The sequence below is a fragment of the Oncorhynchus gorbuscha genome, linkage group LG12, assembly GCF_021184085.1.
Source record: "Oncorhynchus gorbuscha isolate QuinsamMale2020 ecotype Even-year linkage group LG12, OgorEven_v1.0, whole genome shotgun sequence".
NCBI lineage: Eukaryota > Metazoa > Chordata > Actinopteri > Salmoniformes > Salmonidae > Oncorhynchus > Oncorhynchus gorbuscha.
Genome location: NC_060184.1, coordinates 73,221,477 through 73,246,328, shown reverse-complemented (window position 1 = coordinate 73,246,328; position 24,852 = coordinate 73,221,477). Strand labels below are relative to the sequence as shown.

General features: G+C 44.2%; 1 protein-coding gene across 12 annotated transcripts in view; it reads left to right on the top strand.

Moving 5' to 3' along the window:
• LOC123991376 (receptor-type tyrosine-protein phosphatase mu-like) overlaps nucleotides 1–24,852 on the top strand; it is a 335,771-nt gene that overhangs the window by 50,460 nt on the left and 260,459 nt on the right. For all 12 annotated transcript variants that reach the window (XM_046292910.1, XM_046292905.1, XM_046292908.1 and 9 more), the window contains exon 2: nucleotides 21,640–21,762. In XM_046292910.1, the coding sequence (XP_046148866.1) occupies nucleotides 21,640–21,762 (123 nt within the window). The remainder of the gene's footprint in view (nucleotides 1–21,639; nucleotides 21,763–24,852) is intronic.

The following is a 24,852-nucleotide window of genomic DNA, read 5'->3' as shown; positions in this document are numbered from 1 at the left end:
AATAACAAAGGCCTTTAATGTTGTTGTTTACTTCACTGATTTGTGAGATCAAACACAATGTTCCTCCCTTCTGGAGAGGCATATTCCTGGGAGTAACTGTTGGCACGTTAACCTCCCAGGTTTGGACAAATTAGGCCCTGGGAACGAGGCAGACTGATGTTTTAATGCGGCTTCAGCAAGAGGACCTTTCCCTACTTGTCTTTCCATCACTCTCTCTTTCTCTGTGGGTTGCTATGTTGTTGACAAGAAAAAGGCTTGTTTGGCCGGCTGGAGCAGTGAGGATGTGATCTGTGGGAGGGCCATCTGTGGGAGGGCCATCTGTGGGAGGGCCATCTGTGGGAGGGCCATCTGTGGGAGGGCCATCTGTGGGAGGGCCATCTGTGGGAGGGCCATCTGTGGGAGGGCCATCTGTGGGAGGGCCATCTGTGGGAGGGCCATCTGTGGGAGGGCCATCTGTGGGAGGGGAGGGCCATCTGTGGGAGGGCCATCTGTGGGAGGGCCATCTGTGGGAGGGCCATCTGTGGGAGGGCCATCTGTGGGAGGGCCATCTGTGGGAGGGCCATCTGTGGGAGGGCCATCTGTGGGAGGGCCATCTGTGGGAGGGCCATCTGTGGGAGGGCCATCTGTGGGAGGGCCATCTGTGGGAGGGCCATCTGTGGGAGGGCCATCTGTGGGAGGGCCATCTGTGGGAGGGCCATCTGTGGGAGGGCCATCTGTGGGAGGGCCTGTTTAAACCAGATGCTAAACAGGGGGACGTCAGTGAGGTGCTGTCCCCCCCCACCCCTCCATCACATGTAGAGGCTATCTTTTCAATGAACGGTGTGCCCCTGGCTGGCCCCCACCCCAGCGCGACCCGTTCGTCCGCAGGCTAATCAATTGGGAACGGGGTATAAATCACCTTTCAAACCTCCTGAGATGTTGAACTGTGGTGTTTTTTAGTGAATTAGTTCAGACCCCAAAATATATCCATCACGCCTCGCTGTCAGCCCCAGGGCGGCAGGGGGTGTGCGGGTGTTGAGGAGCGGCTTTGGTGGTACGTGTTGCTTTAGTTTGTGGCGGAGAAACGACGAGAGCATCTGGAACACAACTGTGGATGCATCTACCAAGCTCTTGTTCAGCCTGCAGTTTGTAGTGGTGGGTCTGCTGCTGATCTTCTGTTTTCTGCCTTTGTTGTTGGGGGGTTTATTAGAAGCTCTCGGCTGGGTCTATAAACACACAGCCTACAGTACCTTCAGGAAAATCGGGGACAGAAGGCAAAGCGACTCCTTGAATGATTCATCCATGGAAGTATCCTCTGCTTCTTAGTAGCAGCTGCAGCCAATCACTAGCCAATATGTATCCAATTCAAAACTCTACTCTTGACAGATTCACATAAGTGGGTTTAGTTTGAATGAATTTTTGTAGCCTGAATATGCGGTCTGTTGAATTGACCTCAATTATTCAAGGTCTTTTATTGAAAAATACAGTTTTTATTTGAAGGGTTAAGGAAAAGCCAGAATGAAATGGTATCTTAAATGTTCTTTAATAGAAAATGTAGAGTTTCTAAACTGCTACAGTAACACAGTAAACCCCCCAGAGTTTTTCACGTAATAGTACTACTACTGAAGAGAAGTGTTGAAAACATTAAATCCCACGGAAAACAAGACAAATGCCGCACAGTAGATCAATGCATAATTAGAAAACATGTTCGGGCCCAAATGGAGACGGTGGCATTCCTACGTGCATCTCATTTCCTCTTTGGAATGATCAAATCCTCTTGTCATCTTGAAAATATGCATCGGAGTGTTTTTAAATGATTCCTCTGTAAACCGCATCTGTCAGGAATGCGGAAATTCAGTTTGCTGTGCATTCCTCCAGTTACGAATGACTGCGAGTAAAGCGAACCATGTGGGAGTTGAGCGCACCCCCCCCCTTCCACTCAGAACAAATAGTGAGGGATCAGCAGGGAAGGAACTCAAGTTCAGCACAGCACACTTTTACACTGAGGAATCTGTCCATGTAAAGAGGTCATTGAACTGGCACCAAGTGCGTTGGTTTGGCAGAATGTGTGGGTGGGGGGGGGGGGGGGAGTAGAGCAAGAGAAAGTCCCCTCAGTCTTTTATCTCCAGGCTCTGCTTACAGATGAAGTCCGGGATGAATGAGCCGTGGCTGGGGACAGGATGTATTGTTCTTTTCATTAATTAGGCTCCTTGTCCATGGGAGTCACAGACCAAACCCCCATTCAAGAAATACTTACACGTCACACATCTGCGAGTTTGAGGGAATTGATACTTTCGTCATGTTCTACTCTCTCTCTTGGTGTGGGAGTAACGGAGCATCAAAGCAATTCTATGGAGCCTGCCCCCTCTGAATACTTCTGTCTGCAGCTCTATGGAGCCTGCCCCCTCTGAATACTTCTGTCTGCAGCTCTATGGAGCCTGCCCCCTCTGAATACTTCTGTCTGCAGCTCTATGGAGCCTGCCCCCTCTGAATACTTCTGTCTGCAGCTCTATGGAGCCTGCCCCTCTGAATACTTCTGTCTGCAGCTCTATGGAGCCTGCCCCCTCTGAATACTTCTGTCTGCAGCTCTATGGAGCCTGCCCCCTCTGAATACTTCTGTCTGCAGCTCTATGGAGCCTGCCCCCTCTGAATACTTCTGTCTGCAGCTCTATGGAGCCTGCCCCCTCTGAATACTTCTGTCTGCAGCTCTATGGAGCCTGCCCCCTCTGAATACTTCTGTCTGCAGCTCTATGGAGCCTGCCCCCTCTGAATACTTCTGTCTGCAGCTCTATGGAGCCTGCCCCCTCTGAATACTTCTGTCTGCAGCTCTTCACAGGTTCTCAGCAAGATGCACCAAGTAAGGCGTGTGAGCCCCATCTAACTGGGCTTGCATCCAAGTGGTCCATGTCGGACCGACGAGCCGCTATGGGAGACCAAGCGCACCCCTTCTCCAACATAACTAGCAGCGGTTGGACCTCCCCGAAGTACAGGTTGTGGAGGTTGTGTGTTATACTGGGACTTTGAGAAATATGACGTTTTCTTCACCCTACTCTGCTCATCCTTCAGATGTTTATCACCTACACAGCCAAACTCCTTGTCGAAATATTTACATTGATCACTCCCACACTTATTTATCCAATCTCTGTCTCACACAGAGCGCAGAAGGTCACATTTGGCTCCTGGCATGGCTGTTATGGCTCAAACAGCGATTTCAGGTTTTCATTCACTCTCTGAAGTTCTACAGGCCAGGCTGTAAATGTAGGCTAGTAGCCACCATCCCTACTCTACTTTACAATCACACTCAGGGGCTGCTAGTAAACTCACATGCCACATTTAAACCTGAGGCTCTAATTACCCACAATGTAAGGGGAAGCGACTGATTGGCATCCCTTTGTTTTTGTCAGGTCACGTACACTACATGACCAAAAGTATGTGGACACCTGCTCATTGAGCATCTCATTCCAAAATCAGTTGGTCCCCCCTTTGCTGCTGTAACAGCCTCCACTCTTCTGGGAAGGCTTTCCACTAAATGTTTGAACATTGCTGTGGGGACTTGTTTTCATTCAGCCACAAGAGCATTAGTGAGGTAGGCCTCGCTAGCAGTCGGCATTTCATTTCATCCAAAAGGTTTTCAATAAGGTTGAGGTCAGTGCTCTGCAGACCAGTCAAGTTCTTCCACACAGATCTCGACAAACCATACCAATATGGCCCTCAGCTTTGTCCACGGGGTGATTGTCATTCTGAAACAGGAAAGGACTTTCCCCAAATTGTTGCCACAAAGTTTGAATCTAAGAATTGTCTAGAATGTAATTGTATGCTGTAGCGTTAAGATTTCCCTACACTGGAACTAAGGGGCCTTGGCCAAACCAACAGCCCCAGACTATTATTCCTCCTCCACCAAAATGTACAGTTGGCACTATGCATTGGGGCAGGTAGAGTTCTCCTGGCATCCGCCAAACCCAGATCAGTCTGTCGGACTGCCAGGTGGTGAAGCGTGATTTATCACTCCAGAGAACGCGTTTCCTCTGATCCAGAGTCCTATGGCGGTGAGCTTTACACCACTCTTGTCGATGCTTGGCATTGTGCATGGTGATATTAGGCTCGTGTGCGGCTGCTCGACCATGGAAACTCATTTCATGAAGCTCCCGAGGAACTGTGTTGATGTGGCTTCAAGAGGCAGAACTCGGTAGTGAGTGTTGCAACCAAGGACAGACAATTTTTATGCGGTCCTGTTCTGTGAGCTTGTGTGGTCTACCACTTCGTGGCTGAGCCGTTGTTGCTCTTAGATGTTTCCACTTCACAATAACAGCACTACCAGTTGACTGGGGCAGCTCCAGCAGGGCAGTAATGTGATGAATTGACTGCCTATGAAGGTGCCACTTTGAAAGTCACTGAGTTCTTCAGTACGGGCCGTTCTTCTGTCAATGTTTGTTTATGGAGATTGCATGGCTTTGTGCTCAGTTTTATACAGTTTTTGGAACTAGCCAAATAACAGAATCCACTCATTTAAAGGGGTGTCCATATACTTTTGTGAGTGTGTGTATAGTGTATCAGTTACTGGATGTTTCCCATTATGGTAATTCTAAAAACACATAAATGGTTTGCAGCAGAATGTAACAGTAGGATCATTGTCTACTAGCATGCAGTAACGTTTAGTGCAACGGGACCTTTGATGTATTGTCTCTTGTTCATGTAAAGCCTGAGCACAGCCGTTCGCCTTCACATGATGTTCCGCAGCTCCACGCTTCCCCAATTTACAATATGCTTAGAATATGTTTCACTGCATAGCACAATCACTCACTGTCCCTACTCTTGGCCAGCAGCACACAGCTGTGTCACTTTGCATTCATGAACTAACATGTGACAATGTTTGCTACTTTGTCAGTGTCTACATGCACGTGCTTGCAACATCACCTCCCTCGTCCTACTGTCCGCATTCATCATCGTTGTCTCAGTCTTCATGTTGAGACTCGTCCTGATTGAGCGACGTCGTGGCCCTCGTCTCACTGTCCGCAATCATCATCGTCGTCTCAGTTAGTCTTCATGTTGAGACTCGTCCTGATTGAGCGACGTCGTGGCCCTCGTCTCACTGTCCGCAATCATCATCGTTGTCTCAGTCTTCATGTTGAGACTCGTCCTGATTGAGCGACGTCGTGGCCCTCGTCTCACTGTCCGCAATCATCATCGTTGTCTCAGTCTTCATGTTGAGACTCGTCCTGATTGAGCGACGTCGTGGCCGCAAAGACAGACAGACCTGGTATAATGATGGTGGGAGAGACAGCCTGGAAGACTGAGACGGTGAAGGAGGGAGACGAATGTAACCGTCGCCCGGGCATCTCATCCATCATTTGGCAGTTGGGAGAGGAGGAAGACTGCCTGCCATTCCTCCTGTCTCCTTAACGTTCCCCCTTACCTGTCGCTCCGCTATTCATGTCTCCCTTCTGCTATCTCAAAGACACGGCCCCTGTGTTGTTTAAGTCTCACTGAGGCGCAGAGGAAGTTTGCTTGTGTTGCTCTGTAAAAACATGGATGCTGTGTTTTGCTCTTTAATCTGTTTAACAGCTTCTATGTTTGAAGCCAATGGTCCAGATGTTAAACACTTACTCTTCTATTATTATGTTTGTTAATGGTATTTCAGACCAAGGACTGAAGGTGCTGTTTTGGTCCTCCTTGGGTGGTCCTTCTAGGTTCCCATGTTTTTTTTTTTTTTCCCCTGGTGCCCCATGCAGCTCGCTTTTGACGGCCACTTTAATACGCGGGCACCCAAGTCGTGGCAGGAGACTGTTGAAACAAGAAGTGGATGGGTGGATGGATGGATGGATGGACAGTGACTGGAGATGGCCAAATTAGGGCATTGGAAGAAGGTAAAGCCGTTGACGGCGTGCTGCTAGAACTCATCTACCTGAGTGGAAACCGGATTCTCTTCTCCCCTCGGACTCTGTCCCATCTCCTGGGTTGTGTACCCCACTGCTATGTTCCCATTAGTAGGATGTCCACTCGGCTGATCAACTGTATCGCCCAGCTGGGGAAGTAGAATGTGTGGGTGACAGGAGGGAGACGGAGACGTATCGAGCAAGTGGTCTCCCTGGTGCATAAAGTGAATGGTTGGCCGGGGTTTGCCAGAGTCTGTGAGAAGCTCGATATGACATGTGATTAATTACTTCTGTTGTTGGGGTCAATGAGCCTGTGTTTAAACAGCAGATCGTCTCAGCCTAATGCGTTTTACATTCTCACCCTTATTGATAGCCAAATAATGAAGTTGTTATTAGCTGCACACTCCCGTCAATGTTTCAGTGATATATATATATGGTCTCCCGGGGCTTACAGAAGACATCTGGCAGATGATGCAGAGATTTATGTTGGACTAGATTTAGAGGTTTCACACCTGTAGGGAAGAGGAACAGCAATGGTTCCCAGTATTCACATTTCAAGAGTGAATACAATAAATGTTGGAGGGAAAAAAACAGATTTGTTTCAAAGTCCAGTGAAATGGATTCCATATGCAAAAGCTGTCAGCTGTCATTACTTTAGAGCAGCCACAGACTGAACTAGAGGTCGACCGATTAATCGGAATGGCCGATTTCAAGACCTTTTATTTAACTAGGCAAGTCAGTTAAGAACACATTCTTATGTTCAATGATTGCCTAGGAACGGTGGGTTAACTACCTTGTTCAGGGGCAGAACGACATATTTTCACCTTATCAGCTCGGGGGATTCCAATCTTGCAACCTTACAATTAACTAGTCCAACGCAATAATGACCTGCCTCTTGTTGCAATCCACAAGGATTGTGCGAATGCAGTAAGCCAAGGTAAGTTGCTAGCTAGCATTAAACTTATCTTATAAAACAATCAATCATAATCACTAGTTAACTACACACGGTTGATGATATTACTTGATATAGTATACTATGACTAAGCATACAAGTATCTGACTGAGCAGTGGTAGGCAGAAGCAGGCGCGTAAACATTCATTCAATCAGCCCTTTCGCGCGTTTTGCCAGCAGCTCTTCGTTGTGCGCCAAGCCTTGCGCTGTTTATGACTTCAAGCCTATCAACTTCCTAGATGAGGCTGGTGTAACCAAAGTGAAATGGCTAGCTAGTTAGTGCGCGCTAATAGCGTTTCAAATGTCACTCGCTCTGAGCCTTGGAGTGGTTGTTTCCCTTGCTCTGCATGGGTAACGCTGCTTCGAGGGTGGCTGTTGTCGTTGTGTTCCTGGTTCGAGCCCAGGGAGGAGCGAGGAGAGGGACGGAAGCTATACTTTTACACTGGCAATACTAAAGTGCCTATAAGAACATCCAATAGTCAAAGGTTAATGAAATACAAATGGTATAGAGAGAAATAGTCCTATAATTCCTATGATAACTACAACCTAAAACTTCTTACCTGGGAATATTGAAGATTCATGTTAAAAGGAACCACCAGCTTTCATATGTTCTCATGTTCTGAGCAAGGAACTGAAACGTTAGCTTTTTTACATGGCACATATTGCACTTTTACTTTCTTCTTGAACACTGTTTTTGCATTATTTAAACCAAATTTAAAATTTTTCATTATTCATGGATTTTATTGATGTATTATTGATGTATTATATTAAGCTAAAATAAGTGTTCATTCAGTATTGTTGTAATTGTCATTATTACAAATAAAATCAAATTAATCGGCCGATTAATCGGTATCGGCATTTTTTGGTCCTCCAATAATCGGCACCGGCGTTGAAAAATCATAATCAGTTGACCTCTAGACTGAACCATGTCAGATATGTTATGTTAAAGTTAATAACACCCTTTCAAAATAGCCAGTCAACTGATGTCATTGAAAGTGACTGAAGAGTGCCATAACGCCATCAATTCACAACCATTACAATGAACTCTAATGAACACACATTTCAAGTGGCTGATGCAACCGACAGAAATGTTCTCCCTCAAACTGTAATGAAGAGAATGGTCTTCTCATCTAATGTATTAAAGAGTAATTTAGGCTGAGAAAGAAAATGGTACGGTCCTGTGTGGCATGTGTAACTGTGTGGCTGGTGGAATGACTTTGACTCGAGCTTGGCAATTCCTTTATCCCCCTGGGATCCCGCTCCTTTGTTGTTTTCCCAAATTATTTTTGGATTATCCTAATCTCCCAGACCTGGAGGCTGTCTGTTTTACTTGAGTTGAAGCCCAACACGGTGAGGGCCTATCGGTCTGGCTGTTCTCAGCTCTCTGCTGATGTAGGTAATGTAGAATGTAGATGGCAGCAAGTGACCTGCTTCCCTTGCTCGCCCTCCTTTCCTTCCCCTCCCTCGCCCTCCTTTCCTTCCCCTCCCTCGCCCTCCTTTCCTGCCCCTCCCTCGCCCTCCTTTCCTGCCCCTCCCTCGCCCTCCTTTCCTGCCCCTCCCTCGCCCTCCTTTCCTGCCCCTCCCTCGCCCCTCCTTTCCTGCCCCTCCCTTCGCCCACTCCTTTCCTGCCCCTCCCTCGCCCTCCTTTCCTGCCCCTCCCTCGCTTTTTTCCCCTTTCCTTGCCCCACTCCCTCCCTCGCCCCCCCTTAGCGTCCCACAATCTCCTTTTCCTTCCCTCACTCTAGTTCCCCACCCTCGCTTTTTTCCCCTGCCTTGCCCTCCTTCCCCTCCCTCGCCCTCGTCCTTCCTCCCTCGTCCTTCCTCCCTCGTCCTTCCTCCCTCGTCCTTCCTCCCTCGTCCTTCCTCCCTCGTCCTTCCTCCCCCTTTCCTTCCTCCCTCGTCCTTTCCTTCCTCCCTCCCCCTTTCCTTTCCTTGCCTCTTTCCCTCCCTCCCTCCCTCGCCCTCCTTTTCTTTCCTTCCTCGCCCTTCCCTCGCCCTTTACCTCACCCCTCTTTCCTTCCTTCGCCCTTTCCCCCTCACCCCTCTTTCCTTCCCTTCCCTCGACCTTTACCTTGTCCTCCTTTCCTTCATTCCCTCACCCCCCCCCTTCCCTACAAAGACCTGTTGTTGATCTGTGATTTTCTCTCTTTCAACGGAGCCTCTGCAATATATTGGGACCTTGGCTCACAGCCTGACTGTACCGCAGGGCCCAGTGCAGTTCAGTGCCTCGGGCCCGTATACCATTTGTAACGCTCTGATTCCATGCCAGAGCACATAATTGCAAGGTGTTAAGGGAAAACGTGTGGTGCAAAGGCTGCTATCTGGAGCCGGAGCAAGCTGGGGCAATACACGGCCTGATAAGCATCTCCCAAATGGAGGCCATTAACCAGGGAAATCTCCCTGCCTCCTCCTTTTTTTCCTCTAGAATGCACGAGGGAGAAGGCAAGAGAATAGCTCTCTGCCACTGATGATGACATGAAGATTGACAGCCTTTTAAAAGCCTTTCTAAAGGCCTCCCATGCTAAATTCTGACAGCTAAGAAGGCTCCTCGACACCTGGCTGGGTCCCTCTTGATAAACAACAAGGAAAATGAGGCCTGGGCTGGTATGGGCCCATCCATCCCAAACGGGCTTAGTAGCAGGGTTCTCAATGCCCAGGCTCACATCGGTGGTGCAGCCGGGGAGAGTGAGATAGCAGGCATCAGGTTTTAAATTGCCTGAGATTGCTTTTGTGCCTGGTGTTCTCTTGGGGCTGAGGGGTAGACAAGACGCTCATAAAGACAGGAACACGCCACCAGGGCCCACCAAGCCCAAATGCACTCTCTGGGGTTTCCCCTAACCAGAGAGGACTGTGATGTTAGAGGCCATGTAATTGCCCAGCTGGGATTGGAGGGTGGTATTATTTCTACAATTTTATGTCAAATGACCTGTTATATATGAACCTGTTAGGGTTAGAACAGGAGCTGCTGTTTGCTTCTGCATTGCTTGCTATTTGGGGATTTAGGTTGGCTTTCTGTATAGCACTTTATAGCACTAGTGACATTTGCTGATGTAAAAAGGGCTTTATAAATACATTTGATTTGCTAGGATAGGGATGGTTGCAAACCACATCTGCTCAGGTCTTGCACTGTTGAATTGAACAGGTGGGCTTTCAGTTTATCGGTATGACTCCTCATCAAGGACGGCCATTTTGTTGTTTTTCTGTGTGATGGACATGACAATTTGCTTTAGCTTGTTTAGGCAGCTTTTCTATTTTTGTATATATGGAACTACTTTGAAATGCAGGATCAGCAACAAAAGTTGCAGTTTTAGTCAGACACAAATGCACACCAAATTTCCAGAAGTATGAAAAAGAGCAAAGTGCAGCACATATCCCGTGTTCAAGAATAACTACTGAAGTGGTAGCCGGTCCAACAATAAAAGCGCTTTCAAGCCGAAGCTTTAATGTGTTACAGCGGAATGGGTACCATCGTGAGGAGGATTATTGATTGTGGCCGGTGGCTCATTGCCGTGAAAAGACGGATGGAGTTTTAAAAATGCACAACGTCTGACTATAAAGACCAATGGAGCCCCTCGCACACGAATCATCTGAAATATTTACCACATAAATCTGGTAGCCGCTTTAATGTAGCTTTAGTCTGTTTGCTTGTTTTATTTTTTTCTTGAAAGGCCGAAAAGATGACAGGGAAGAAGCGTTTTATCGATCGAGGAGGATGGCGGATTGAGGGAAACAGTTGTCCTCTGAGGCCCGTCAGACTCTTTCATGTACACCCCAACGTCTCACTAAAGCATTGCTCGCTCCTTTGCCCAGGCATCATTTAAACTGGCTGTCTACATAGTTTAGATTTATGGCTCTGGAGAGTCACTGAGGGGGAGAGCAGAGGGGATGTGTGTGTGTTTTTGCGTGTGAGTGTATGTTGGTCTGTGCATTCCTCTGCCTTCTGTTGGTTGTGTGTGTGTGTGCAATCTGAGGATGGCTACACTAAACAAAGTAGGAGGTGATTGGGCTAATTTGAGTTCAATTGTGTAGGAGATCCACTATGTTCATTGAAGTCAGCAGTGCCTCAGTAGTGCTGCTATTGGCAGTACAATGCCAAGACCTACAGTCTGAGACCAATGAATGTATGCCCCAAGACACCATTGCGATGTCAAAGCAAATAGCAGGGACCCAAGAACACACCACCCGGGAGGTCTGTTCTCTGTCAGGCCCTGTCAAAGCAGAGTCTTGGACACATGCTGTATTATAGGATCCCTCGTACAGTTGAAGTTGGAAGTTTACATACTCAGGTTGGAGACATTAAAACTCGTTTTTCAACTACTCCACAAATGTCTTGTTAACAAACTATAGTTTTTGCAAGTCGGTTAGGACATCTACTTTGCATGAAACAAGTCATTTTTCCAACAATCAATTCCAGTGGGTCAGAAGTTTACGTACACTAAGTTGACTGTACCTTTAACTTCTTGCGTCGAGCCATCCCGGATCCGGGATCGTGAATACAGCCTCAAGCTCATTACCATAACGCAACGTTAACTATTCATGAAAATCGCAAATGAAATTAAATTAATCTATTTGCTCTCAAGCTTAGCCTTTTGTTAACAACACTGTCATCTCAGATTTTCAAAATATACTTCTCAACCATAGCAAACTAGCATTTAGCGTTTAGCGTTAGCATTTAGCATTAGCATTTAGCGTTAGCATTAGCAGGCAACATTTTCACAAAAACCAGCAAAAACATTCAATAAATAATTTACCTTTGAAGAACTTCGGATGTTTTCAATGAGGAGACTCTCAGTTAGATAGCAAATGTTCAGTTTTCCTGAAAGATTAGTTGTGCAGTAGAAATCGGTCCGTTTTCTGCGTCATGTTTGGCTACCAAAACAAAATAATTAATTCATCCAAACGCCAAACTTTCTTCCACATTAACTCCATAATATCGACTGAAACATGATAAACTTAGTTTAAAATCAATCCTCAAGGTGTTTTTCACATATCTCTTCATGATATATCATTCCTGGAAGTCTCCTCTCTGTCTCAATCACATGGATGAATGCGAGCAGCTTGGAGATTACGCAACAATTTCAACAAAGGACCCTGGGCGGACCCCTGGTAAATGTAGTCTCTTATGGCCAATCTTCCAATGATATGCCTACAAATACGTCACAATGCTGCAGACAACTTGGAGAAATGATAGAAAGGGCAGGCTAATTCGTGGCGCTTTCACAGCCATATAAGGAGACAATGGAAAACAGAGCCTCAAAAATCCTGCTCATTTCCTGTTTGAAGTTGCATCTTGGTTTTGCCTGTAAGATCAGTTCTGGGGCACCCACAGATAATATCTTTGCACTTTTGAAAACGTCAGTGTTTTCTTTCCAAAGCTGGCAATTATATGCATAGTCGAGCATCTTTTTGTGACAAAATATTGCGCTTAAACCGGGCACGTTTTTTTTTTTATCCAATAATGAAATATCGCCCCCCTAGCTTCATTAAACAGCTTGGAAAATTCCAGAAAATGATGTCATGTCTTTAGAAGCTTGTGATAGGCTAATTGACATAATTTGAGTCAATTGGAGGTGTACCTGTGGATGTATTTCAAGGCCTACCTTCAAACTCAGTACCTCTTTGCTTGGTATCATGGGAAAATCAAAAGAAATCAGCAAAAACTTCAGAAAACAAATGGTAGAACTCCACAAGCCTGGTACATAATTGGGAGAAATTTCCAAACGCCTGAAGGTACCACGTTCATCTGTACAAACAATAGTACGCAAGTATAAACACCATGTGACCATGCAGCCGTCATACCGCTCAGGAAGGAGACTCGTTCGGTCTCCTAGAGATGAACATACTTTGATGAGAAAAGTGCAAATCAATCCCAGAACAACAGCAAAGGACCTTGTGAATATGCTGGAGGAAACAGGTACAAAAGTATCTATATCCACAGTAAATTGAGTCATATATCGACATAACCTGAAAGGCCGCTCAGCAAGGAAGAAGCCACTGCTCCAAAACTGCCATAAAAAATCCATACTACGGTTTGCAACTGCACATGGGGACAAAGATCATACTTTTTGGAGTAAAGTCTGATGACACAAAAATAGAACTGTTTGGCCATAATGATCATCGTTATGTTTGGGGGTGGGGGTTGGGGGGGGCTTGCAAGCCGAAGAATACCATCACGGTGGCAGCATCATGTTGTGGGGGTGTTTTACTGCAGGAGGGACTGTTGCTCTTCACAAAATAGATGGCATCATGAGGGGGAAAATTACGTGGATATGTTGAAGCAACATCTCAAGACATCAGTCGGGAAGTTGAAGCTTGGTCGCAAATGGGTAATTACCCCAATTTCCAAAGTTGTGGCAAAATGGCCTAATGACAACAAATTCAAGGTATTGGAGTGGCCATCACAAAGCCCTGACCTCAATCCTATAGAACATTTGTGGGCAGAACTGAAAAAGCATGTGCGAGCAAGGAGGCCTACAAACCTGACTCGGTTACACCAGCTCTGTCAGGAGGAATGGGCCACAATTCACCCAACTTAATGTGGGAAACTTGTGGAAGGCTACCTGAAACGCTTGACCCAAGTTACACAATTTAAAGGCAATGTTACCAAATACTAATTGAGTGTATGTAAACTTCTGACCCTCTGGGAATGTGATGAAAGAAATAAAAGCTGAAATAAATAATTCTCTCTACTATTATTCTGACATTTCACATTCTTCTAATAGAGTGGTGATCCTAACTGACCTAAAACAGGGAATATTTACTAGGATTAAATATCAGGAATTGTGAAAAACTGAGTTTAAATATATTTGGCTAAGGTGTATGTAAACTTCCCACTTCAACTGTATCTGAGAGATGGCTTTAGTTGCTGTTGGAAGAGAGACCAGAGAGCTTGGCTTTTTTGAAATGCATTACAGGACCAGTTTGAGAAGCAGACCGGTGTTGAAAAGAAAAGGTTTCAAAAACACAATAGTGCAAAATGACCCTTGGAAAGGTATTTTAGGAAGGAGAATTAAAGAATCTGAGATCAATCAGAGTACTTTCCTGCCACAGGCTATCAAATCAATCAGCCTACCTGTGGCAGGATAGATGATCCTCTATCAAACCAAATCAGTGACAAGAACGTTGCCTTTGGTTTTGTGTACTCTGTACGCCTCATATCAGTGCATCTGTATTAAACTGGCAAACCGGCCATGCAGCTGAACCACCCTGGCCGCCAAAGAAAGAGTTGTGTTTACTCCCTCTCCTTGTTGTAATCAAGGCACCGTAATCTTAACGCCCGAAACGGCGTGATCTGGGGAAAAGGCCCACTGGTGAACTCTGTCTGCTGATAACGGGAGGAGTGAGATAAAAAATAAACACAGCTCCTTCGCAGCCGAGTAATGATAACAATAGGACTAACCAGAGTTTGTTAATCTACGAGGAAGGGAAGACCAACTTTTTCTTGAGGGGTGAATAGAATATCCTACATCTCTTTGGCGCTGAATGCTTTTTCCACCTCTCTCGCTGCTTTCTGTGTGTGGATCAATCCTGGGTTCAAATACTATTTCAAATCTCAATTACACATTTAGAAGGAAGAGTTCAGTCATTTGTTTTACAAGACCAGTAGCGGTCTGGTAAAATGGAATGTATTTGGAAATACCTTTGGAAAGTATTGGCATGTATTTCACAATACTCATTCTAGGGCTGGGATGATAAAAGTATCGCAAAACTTGTTAGTATCGTGGCAAGGAAACAAAAAACTAAGAGGATTTATTCCCCAGGGCAGTAATTGGGGACATTGCCCTGTGTAAGGTGCTGTCTTTCGGGTGGGACATTAAATGGGTGTCCTGACTCTGTTGTCAGTGAAGATCCAATGGCACTTATCGTAAGAGTAGGGGAGTTAACCCCGATGTACTGACTAAATTCCTAATCTGGTCCTCATCCCCATCTTCCAATTGGCTCATTCATCTCCTGTAACTATTCCTCAGGTCATTGCTGTAAATGAGAATGTGTAAAAGATCCCAGAAATGTATCGTATGCACAAAAAGCTTATTTCTCACAAATGTTGAGCATACATTTGTTTTTACATCCCTGTTAGTGAACATTTCTCCTTTGCCAAGATAATCCATCCAATTGACAGGTGTGGCATATCAAGAAGCAGATTAAACCACATGATCATTACCCAGGTGTACATTGTGCTGGGGACAATAAAAGGCCACTCTAAAATGTGCAGTTTTGTCACACAACACAATAACACAGATGTCTCAAGTTTTGAGGGAGTTTGCAATTGGCATGCTGAATGCAGGAATGTCCAACAGAGCTTTTGGCAGATAGTTGAATGTTCATTTATCTGCCAAAAGCCATCTCCAACATTGTTTTAGACAATTTGGCATCATGTCCAACTGGCCACACAACCACAGACCATGTGTAACCACGCCAGCCCAGGACCTCCACATCAGGCTTCTTCATCTGCGGGATCAGCCTGAGACCAGCCACATGGACAGCTGAGGAAACTGTGGGTTTGCGCAACTGACAAATTTCTGCACAAACTGTCAGTAACCGTCTCAGAGAAACTCTTCTGCGTGTTCGTCATCCTCACCAAGGTTTTGACCTGACTGCAGTTCTGCATTATTACCGACTTCAGTGGGCAAATGCTCGACTTCGATGGCCACTGACACGCTGGAGAAGTGTGCTCTTAACGGATGAATCCCAGTTTCAACTATACCGGGCAGATGGCAGACTGCTTCATGTGGGTGAACGGTTTGCTGATGTCAACGTTGTGAGAAGAGTTCCCCATGGTGGCGGCGAGCTTATGGTATAGGCAGGCATAAGCTACAGACAACAAACTTGATTGCATTTTATTGATGGCAATTTGTTGTCCAATTTCATAAGCTGCCATCACCTCATGTTTCAGCATGATAATGCACGGCCCCATGTCACAAGGATCCTTTACACAATTCCTGGAGGCTGAAAATGTCCCAGTTCTTCCATGGCCTGCATAATCACCAGACATGTCACTATTGAGCATGTTTGGGATGCTCTGGATCGACGTGTACGACAGCGTGTTCCAGTTACCGCCAATGTCCAGTAACTTTTCACAGTCTTTGAAAATGAATGGGACATCATGGCACAATCAACCGCCTGGTCAACTCTATGCAAAGGAGTTGTGTCGCGCGCTGCACACGGCAGATGATGGTCACACCGGATACTGACTGGTTTTTGTAATGTATCAGTTGAATGTTTTTCAGAGTAACTTCACATGACTTACATGTAGGTATGACATGGTACTCTAACTCGTTCACATGGCTTGTTCTTTGGCCTAGTGGTCTGTTTGCAGTGTGCTACATATGTACTTTAATGCCAACCTTGTTGGAATGGAGGCTTGTGATCCTGTTGGAAATCCCCTCTAGTTTCCTCTTTGCCAACTCTCTGATAGTCCCTGATATGACCTTTGAACCTCTGCTCTAGGATATGTTGTGTACAGTAGACATGACAATAACTGTCAGTACCAAGCAGAGGGAGCTTATTATTTCACCCGGTCTCTGAAAGCCTAGTAGATACGAAATGGCATCAGAATAAGGAAATGCTACATGGTTCTGTCATGACGTTGACCTCTTTGGGTACAGCGAGCACAATCCCCCTCTCTCGGTCTCCTACAACCAGACTGCTGTGGTCAGAGAGGTCATAAATTCCTGGAGGAGATTATCTCCTCATGGCCACAGTATAGAGAGAGAGAGAGTGAGTTTTCATAATTTCTTCCAACTCACAGAACTTGAGGTCCGAACAACATTTATGTTCTGGAGAAGGTATAAAAGATCGGTGAAGAATCCAGCTACGAACTGGTCCGTTTGGTACAATTTTGTGAAACTCATGGGAGACAATACGGCCGCATTACCATAACGCTGTTTATATAATAGCCTCAGTCGTGAGGCTTACATCTAATTGCTGTATAAGATGAATGAGTGAGGATGATACTGTTAGAAATTGTGTAATGTGATATTGGACTGTAGCGCAGCAGTCAAAAAATATTACTAGAAAATATTCATATTCATGAAATCACAAGTGAAATATAACAAAACACAGCTTAGCCTTTTGTTAATCACCCTGTCGTCTCAGATTTTGAAATTATGCTTTACAGCGAAAGCAATACAAGCGTTTGTGTAAGGTTATCGGTAGCCTATGATAGTATTATATACACTTAGCATCAGGAAGCTTGGTCACGAAAATCAGAAAAGCAATCAAATTAATCGTTTACCTTTTGAGCTTCGGATGTTTTCACTCACGAGACTCAGTTAGACAGCAAATGTTCGTTTTGTTCCATAAAGATATTTTTTATATCCAAATACCTCCGTTAGTTTGCATTATGCCTAGGAATCCACCGGAAATAGCGGTTACGACAACGCAGACAAAAATTCCAAATTATATCCGTAATATTGACAGAAACATGGCAAACATTTTTTATAATCAATCCTCAAGGTGTTTTTCAAATATCTATTTGATAATGTATCAACCGGGACAGTTGGCTTTTCACTAGGACCGGGGGGAAAAATGGCTACCTCTCTGTGTTGCACAAAAATCACACCGAGCCAACAACAGACCACTTACGCAATGTGGACGTTTACGCTCATTCTTCAAAATAAAGGCCTGAAACTACATCTAAAGGCTGTAGACACCTTAGGGAAGTCACAGAAAAAAAGGAATCTGGTTGATATCCCTTTCAATGGGCAATAGGGATGCATAGAAAGACAAGGGTTTCAAAATAAGAGTCACTTCCTGATTGGATTATTCTTAGGATTTCGCCTGCAATATCAGTTCTGTTATACTCACAGACAATATTTTTACAGTTTTGGAAACTTTAGAGTGTTTTCTATCCTAAGCTGTCAATTATATGCATATTATAGCATCTGGTCCTGAGAAATAGGCAGTTTACTTTGGGAATGTTATTTTTCCAAAAATAAAAATGGTGCCCCCTAGCTTCAAGAGGATAATGAAGAAAACTCCAATTCCCTAAAACGTTTCACTTAGTCATTGGCACGCCCCCAGGGGCACAGACAGGACCTGACTTCATGAGACAGCCCTTATCTGCTCTTCCGAATAAAACCCCCACCCAGGTTTTCTATCACCAGACCAGCTTACCTCGATAACAAGAGGGCCAAGGTTTGAGAGGAGACCATGTTTCTCTCAATTACGAGAGGACGAAGGTTGCAGCCCAGCTTACCTCGATAACGAGAGGGCCAAGGTTTGAGACCAGACTGCTGAATCTTTTAACCATCCAACGTGGTTAAACTCTTAGACAATCGTTACTGATAGAATATGAACAAGTCCTTGATATTAATTACTAGTCTTTAGCTAGGAGTTTGGTATCATTGAACGCGAAGTCCGACAACCCCCGAAATATCTGTTCTGTAATGACATTAATAAATGTCACTCTCAACTATCCATTCTAACCACGACAGAGAGAGAGGGCCGGAAAAACTCGCCAACAGAAACAAACTTTTCAACAGAGATCCCGACGACACACTGAGCTTAAATATAATTATATTGATTGCAATTATTCCCGAATGAGTGAGCGTTCATGTGCAAAGGATTATCATTTCGATTGTTATAATTATCAACTTTGTAGTGTCTCATCTCAGATGACCCCCACTTCCTTTTTGTCCACCAAGCCGCCTTACCGGTTTATCCCACTAGGGAAACTCCGTAAATTTCCTTGTAACTATCTACTGCTTTGTTTATGCATTTCTGTGAATTACTTAGTTAAATAATTTATTTACTAAGACAATTGATGTATGGATGACTCATAGTGAAAACTGGGTTTGTGCAGATTTACGACGTTTGGAATGAGACTAACGTGAGGTAGAGAAGAATTCATTAATCAGAAGACTATTGATCAGATATGAAAATATCTGTAAATTATAACTTTATAATCTGAATATTTTCCTTGGTGCCCCGACTTCCTAGTTAATTACAGTTACATGATTAATCAGTTTAATCGCGTAATAATAATTAAAGAGTTATTTGATAAAGATTAATCTTCAGTTTAATGATACCAAAGACACGACAGTTCCGTCAAACTCCGAGCGAAGCAGCTCCAAGAAATATTCTGTCAGTGTTGTTGCGCTGGCTGGTTGGCCACGACAGTTCTTTCCCATCCGCACAGTATACAACAAGGGTTTAAATTACACCCATCTTGGAAACATGCATCTTGGATTCAGTTTTGACATAGTGTCACTAAATATATTCATCCACCGTCTTTTCAAGGAAAGAAATCTCACCCGTGCAGCCAAAAAAACACTGCATAAGGATCCGCCCCTTTAAAAAAACGTTTTGCCTAAAATTACATAAGTAAATCTAACTGCCTGTAGCAAGGATATGCATATTCTTGGTACCATTAGAAAGGAAACACTTTGAAGTTTGTGTAAATGGTAAAGGACTAGGAGAATATAACCCAGATGTGGTAATAGATGATACAAAGAAAAAAAAACATTATTTTGTATTTTTTTTGTACCATCTTTGAAATGCAAGAGAGGCCTTAATGTATTATTCCATCCCAGTTGCAATTTAGATTTTGGCCGCTAGATGGCAGGAGTGTATGTGCAAAGTTTTAGACTGACCTAATGAACCATTGCATTTCTGTTCAAAATGTTGTATCAGACTGCCCAAATGTGCCTAATTTGTTTATTAATAACTTGTCATGTTCAAAATTGAGCACTCTCCTCAAACAATAGCATGGTTTTATTTCACTGTAATAGCTACGGTAAATTGGACAGTGCAGTTAGATTAACCTCTTGCTCCTACCTGACATGCAGGCGTCCCATCTAGACATCTGGAAATGCAAATGCACTACGCTAAATGCTAATAGTACTAGTTAAAACTCACGTTCATTAAAATACACATGCAGGTTATTGAGTTAAAGCAACACTCGTTGTGAATCCAGGCAACAAGTCAGATTTTTAAAATGCTTTTCGGCGAAAGCATGAGAAGCTATTATCTGATAGCATGTAACACCCCAAAAGACCCGCAGGGGACGTAAACAAAATAATTAGCATAGTCGGCGCAACACAAACCACACAAATAAAATATAAAACATTCATTACCTTTGACCATCTTCTTTGTTGGCACTCCTAGATGTCCCATAATCACTATTGGGTCTTTTTTTCGATTAAATCGGTCCATATATAGCCTAGATATCGATCTATGAAGACTGTGTGATAAACGGAAAAAAATAGCGTCTTATAACGTAACGTCTTTATTTTTAATTAAAAAAGTCGACGATAAACTTTCACAAAACACTTCGAAATACTTTTGTAATGCAACTTTAGGTATTAGTTAATAAGCGATCAAATTGATCACGAGGCGAAGTATATTCTTCAGCTGTCCATCTGGAAATAATGTCAGGGTAAATCTCAACCAAAATATCCGGTCGGAGACCGGAAGAAATGCGCTGCCTTGCGTCTGTTTGACCAAGAAACAAATAGTAGGCAAATGACAAGACTCTAGACAACGTGTGGAAGTTGTAGGTATTGCAACCTCAGCCCCATTAAATGTGGTTCACCTTTATCAATGGGTTCAAGTCGCGCATGGATATATTTTTCCATTTTCAGTGAAAAGATTTTCCTGCACTTTTCGATGAAACACACATTCTGTTATAGTCACAGCTGTGATTTAACCAGTTTTATAAACGTCTGTGTGTTTTCTATCCACACATACTAATCATATGCATATACTATATTCCTGGCATGAGCAGCAGGGCGCTGAAATGTTGCGCGATTTTTAACAGAATGTTTGAAAAAGTAGGGGGTAGGAGTAACAGGTTAACAAGAGTTTAAGCTTTCTGCCAAGATCAGAAATGTCTATGGGAAATGTTCTTGTTACTGACAACCTCATGCTAATCGCTTTAGCCTGCGTTAGCTCAACTGTCCTGTTGAAGCAACACCGATCCCGAAGAAGTTAATAGTACGTACATGGAAAGGCAGATTTACACACTTCCTCTTGTGAATACGTCAATAGTGATCTTTTCTTTGTTGATTTATTCACTCTTTCCACGATAGGTGATAAAATCCTCTGCCCAGTTCACAGAATGTCACGCCGGGGAATACACAATATGTGAGCAACACTCCGGCATAAGGGAAGCTGTTCCATATTACGGTGGCAGGCAGGCCTTTGTTCAATCACCTCAGAACTTGCCGAGACATGAAAATACACTGAGGAAATTGCACATGGCAGCGGATTTATATTCTACCCTTTTTATATGGATGTGAGAAGAAGTTGAATCCAATCAAAAGTCGGCCTCCCTCCCTCACCACTTCCAGGTATATAGATATCAGTTAGAAGTAGTTGTGACAGTTGGGGAATCTGTCAGTGCTCTGAGCATTGTAAGAAGGACTATTGTCAAGTTGTGGTAGGAGTTGGCATTCTGTTGTGTTTCTCAGTGTCTTTGTGGTTGTCCTAATGCCAGGAGTGCCTTTTACCACAAGGAGCATGGGGGGGGTTGACAAAGCCTCCTAGTGATAGAGTTCAGGTGATAGCCTGGCCTGTAGTGGCTGTGATGACATTGGACAGCCATATGCTATTGTACTATGTGTAACTGCAAACAAGCTACAAGACTCGTTTTCTATATTTAGCTATTCTGTATTCTTTTGTCATCTGTCGGTCGTCTGTCTCTCTGTCGGTCGTCTGTCTCTCTGTCGGTCGTCTGTCTCTCTGTCGGTCGTCTGTCTCTCTGTCGGTCGTCTGTCTCTCTGTCGGTCGTCTGTCTCTCTGTCGGTCGTCTGTCTCTCTGTCGGTCATCTGTCTCTTACTTACGAAGTCTCATTGAATGTGTGGTTGTAAATCCTGTCTTATTGTGTTCCTCAGGTGACTGTAACTTTGAGAGGCCCTACACGGCATGCGGCTACAGCCAGGGTAAGGATGACCACTTTGATTGGGAGCAGGCCAACACCAAGGCGAGGCCGTCGCCCAACCCCTGGATGCCCACAGGTCAGTCACTTTTCATCCCCCCCACCACCACCACCAAACAGAAAGCCCCTAAAAAAACAGCACCCATTCAACCTCATGACACACTCAATAAGCATTTTCTCTTATTGTGTTATCAGGGGTAATTCTCCCAGGGAGAGAACCCCCCCCCCTGGGAATGACTGTCTTCTACAGATAAGGTGGTTCCTTTTTTAATGTTTACTCTCTTAAAGAAAACACAACAGATTTATGCTCTGCTCAGCATTGGGCTGTATTCAACATTATTACTCTCCCATTGTTAGGCCCCACAACTCATTACCTCCCTCTGATGGGACAACGATAGTTGCAGCGAAACGTTGCGCCAAGGCTGAGAAATGGCTTGGCGATGGCGACTGCTAGGACCCTTCTAATAGGGTCTTACAACTCATTCACTCCTGTGTGAGCAGAGGTTTCTGTGGATAGAATTGAGCACAGGATGAAACAGTCTGCAGTGTTCCACAGCACAGCCAGTGTGAATTAATCTATGGTATTCATGGAGGGTTGATGTTTACCATGCCTCTGTAGACTGGTTAGTGCTGGTTGTTGAGCAGAACCTAGCCCAACGGTTGACAGAGGAAGATTCAGCCAGTGATGAATGGGGTGCAGGGTAAACAAACAGCTCCCTTTTTTTCCTCCAAATGTTTCTGAACACAGTTTTTGTTGTGCAAGGTGATCTCTTTAAAGATCAAATCCGCTTGTTGTCTTTGCTATTGTTTTAAATGTGTTGTTGATAAATGGAGGTGGGGAAGAGGGGTTAAAAAAAGCGTTATGTATATATTCTGCATTTGCGATGATGTCAGAGGGGGGATAACAGTGGTGGTTGTTTGCAGTAACTTGTTGTAATATCCCAAACGGACGTGGCAGTTTCACCAGTTAAGGATTTCCGCTTTAAATCAGTCTGTTAGTATGTAGCCATAGCTTGACACGCCACTAGTGCACCGCTTGATTCGTTAGACATTCCATAGATCAAGTATCATTCAAGTACTCCTTAATTTTTCATGTGTTTTGGGCACAGGTTGGCATGTATTGGGATGACTCATGTCCCGGAGGCAGCTCTGCAGGGTCGTCACTAGCTGCCACAGCCATAAACTCACATTTTAAACATAACCTTAACGACACAGCTAACCTTATGCCTTAAAGTAAAACTAAAAAGCACATTTTTGTTTTCATTCATTTTATCGAGTTGAAATCGAAAGTGTACATAAACCTTAGCCAAATACATTTACACTCAGTTTTTCACAATTCCTGACATTTAATCCTATATTCCCTGTCTTATGTCAGTTAGGATCATCACCACTTTTATTTTAAGAATGTGTAATGTCAGAATAATAGTAGAGTGATTTATTTAAACTTTTATTTCTTTCATCACAATTCCAGTGGGTCAGAAGCTTGCATAAACTCAATTAGTATTTGGTAGCATTGCCTTTTAAATAGTTTAATTTGGGTCAAATGTTTCAGGTAGCCTTCCACAAGCTTCCCACGATAAGTTAGGTGAATTTTGGCCCATTCCTCCTGACAGAGCTGGTGTAACTGAGTCAGGTTTGTAGGCCTCCTTGCTTACACATGCTTTTTCAGTTCTGCCAACAGATTTGTAAGTCGCTCTGGATAAGAGTGTCTGCTAAATGACTTAAATGTAAATGATTTTCTATAGGATTGAGGTCAGGGCTTTGTGATGGCCACTCCAATACCTTGACTTTGTTGTCCTTAAGCCATTTTTCCATAGCTTTGGAAGTATGCTTGGGGTCATTGTTCATTTGGAAGACCCATTTGCGACTAAGCTTTAACTTCTTGATTGATGTCTTGAGATGTTGCTCAATATATCCACATAATTTTCCTTCTTCATGATGCCATTTCTTATGTGAAATGCACTCGTCCCTCGTGCAGAAAAGCACCCCCACAACATGATGCTGCCACCCCCGTGATTCACGGTTGGGATGGTGTTCTTCGGCTTGCAAGCGCCCACTTTTTTTTCTCCAAACATAACGATGGTCATTCTGGTCAAACAGTTCTATTTTTGTTTCATCAGACCAGAGAACATTTCTCCAAAAGTACGATCTTTGTCCCCATGTGCAGTTGCAAACCGTAATCTGTATTTTTTTTATGGCGGTTTTAGAGCAGGGTTTTCTTGCTGAGCGGCCTTTCAGGTTGTGTTTATTTAAGACTTATTTTACTGTGGATATAGATACTTTTGTACCTGTTTCCTCCAGCATCTTCACAAGGTCCTTTGCTGTTGTTCTGGGATTGATTTGCACTTTTCGCACATTCGCATTCATCTCTAGGAGACTGAATGTGCTTCCTTCCTGAGCGGTATGACAGCTGCGTGATCCCATGGTGTTTATACTTGCGTACTCTTGTTTGTACAGAAGAACGTGGCACCTTCAGGCTTTTGGAAATTGCTCCCAAGGATGAACCAGCATTCTTTGTCCTCCAAACACGACAAGTTGAGTTTTTACCAAAAAGTTATATTTTGGTTTCATCTGACCATATGACATTCTCCCAATCTTCTTCTGAATCATCCAAATGCTCTCTAGCAAACTTCAGACGGGCCTGGACATGTACTGGCTTAAGTAGGGGGACACGTCTGGCACTGCAGGATTTGAATCCCTGGCGGCGTAGTGTGTTACTGATGGTAGGCTTTGTTACTTTGGTCCCAGCTCTCTGCAGGTCCTTCACTAGGTCCTCCCGTGTGGTTCTGGGATTTTTGCTCACCGTTCTTGTGATCATTTTGACCTCACGGGGTGAGATCTTGCGTGGAGCCCCAGATCGAGTGAGATTATCAGTGGTCTTGTATGTCTTCCGTTTCCTAAAAATTGCTCCCACAGTTGATTTCTTCAAACCAAGCTGCTTAGCTATTGCAGATTTAGTCTTCCCATCCTGGTGCAGGTGTACAATTTTGTTTCTGGTGTCCTCTGACAGCTCTTTGGTCTTGGCCATAGTGGAGTTTGGAGTGTGACTGAGGTTTTATACTGATAAGTTCAAACAGGTGCCATTAATACAGGTAACGAGTGGAGGACAGAGGAGCCTCTTAAAGAAGATGTTACAGGTCTGTGAGAGCCAGAAATCTTGCTTGTTTGT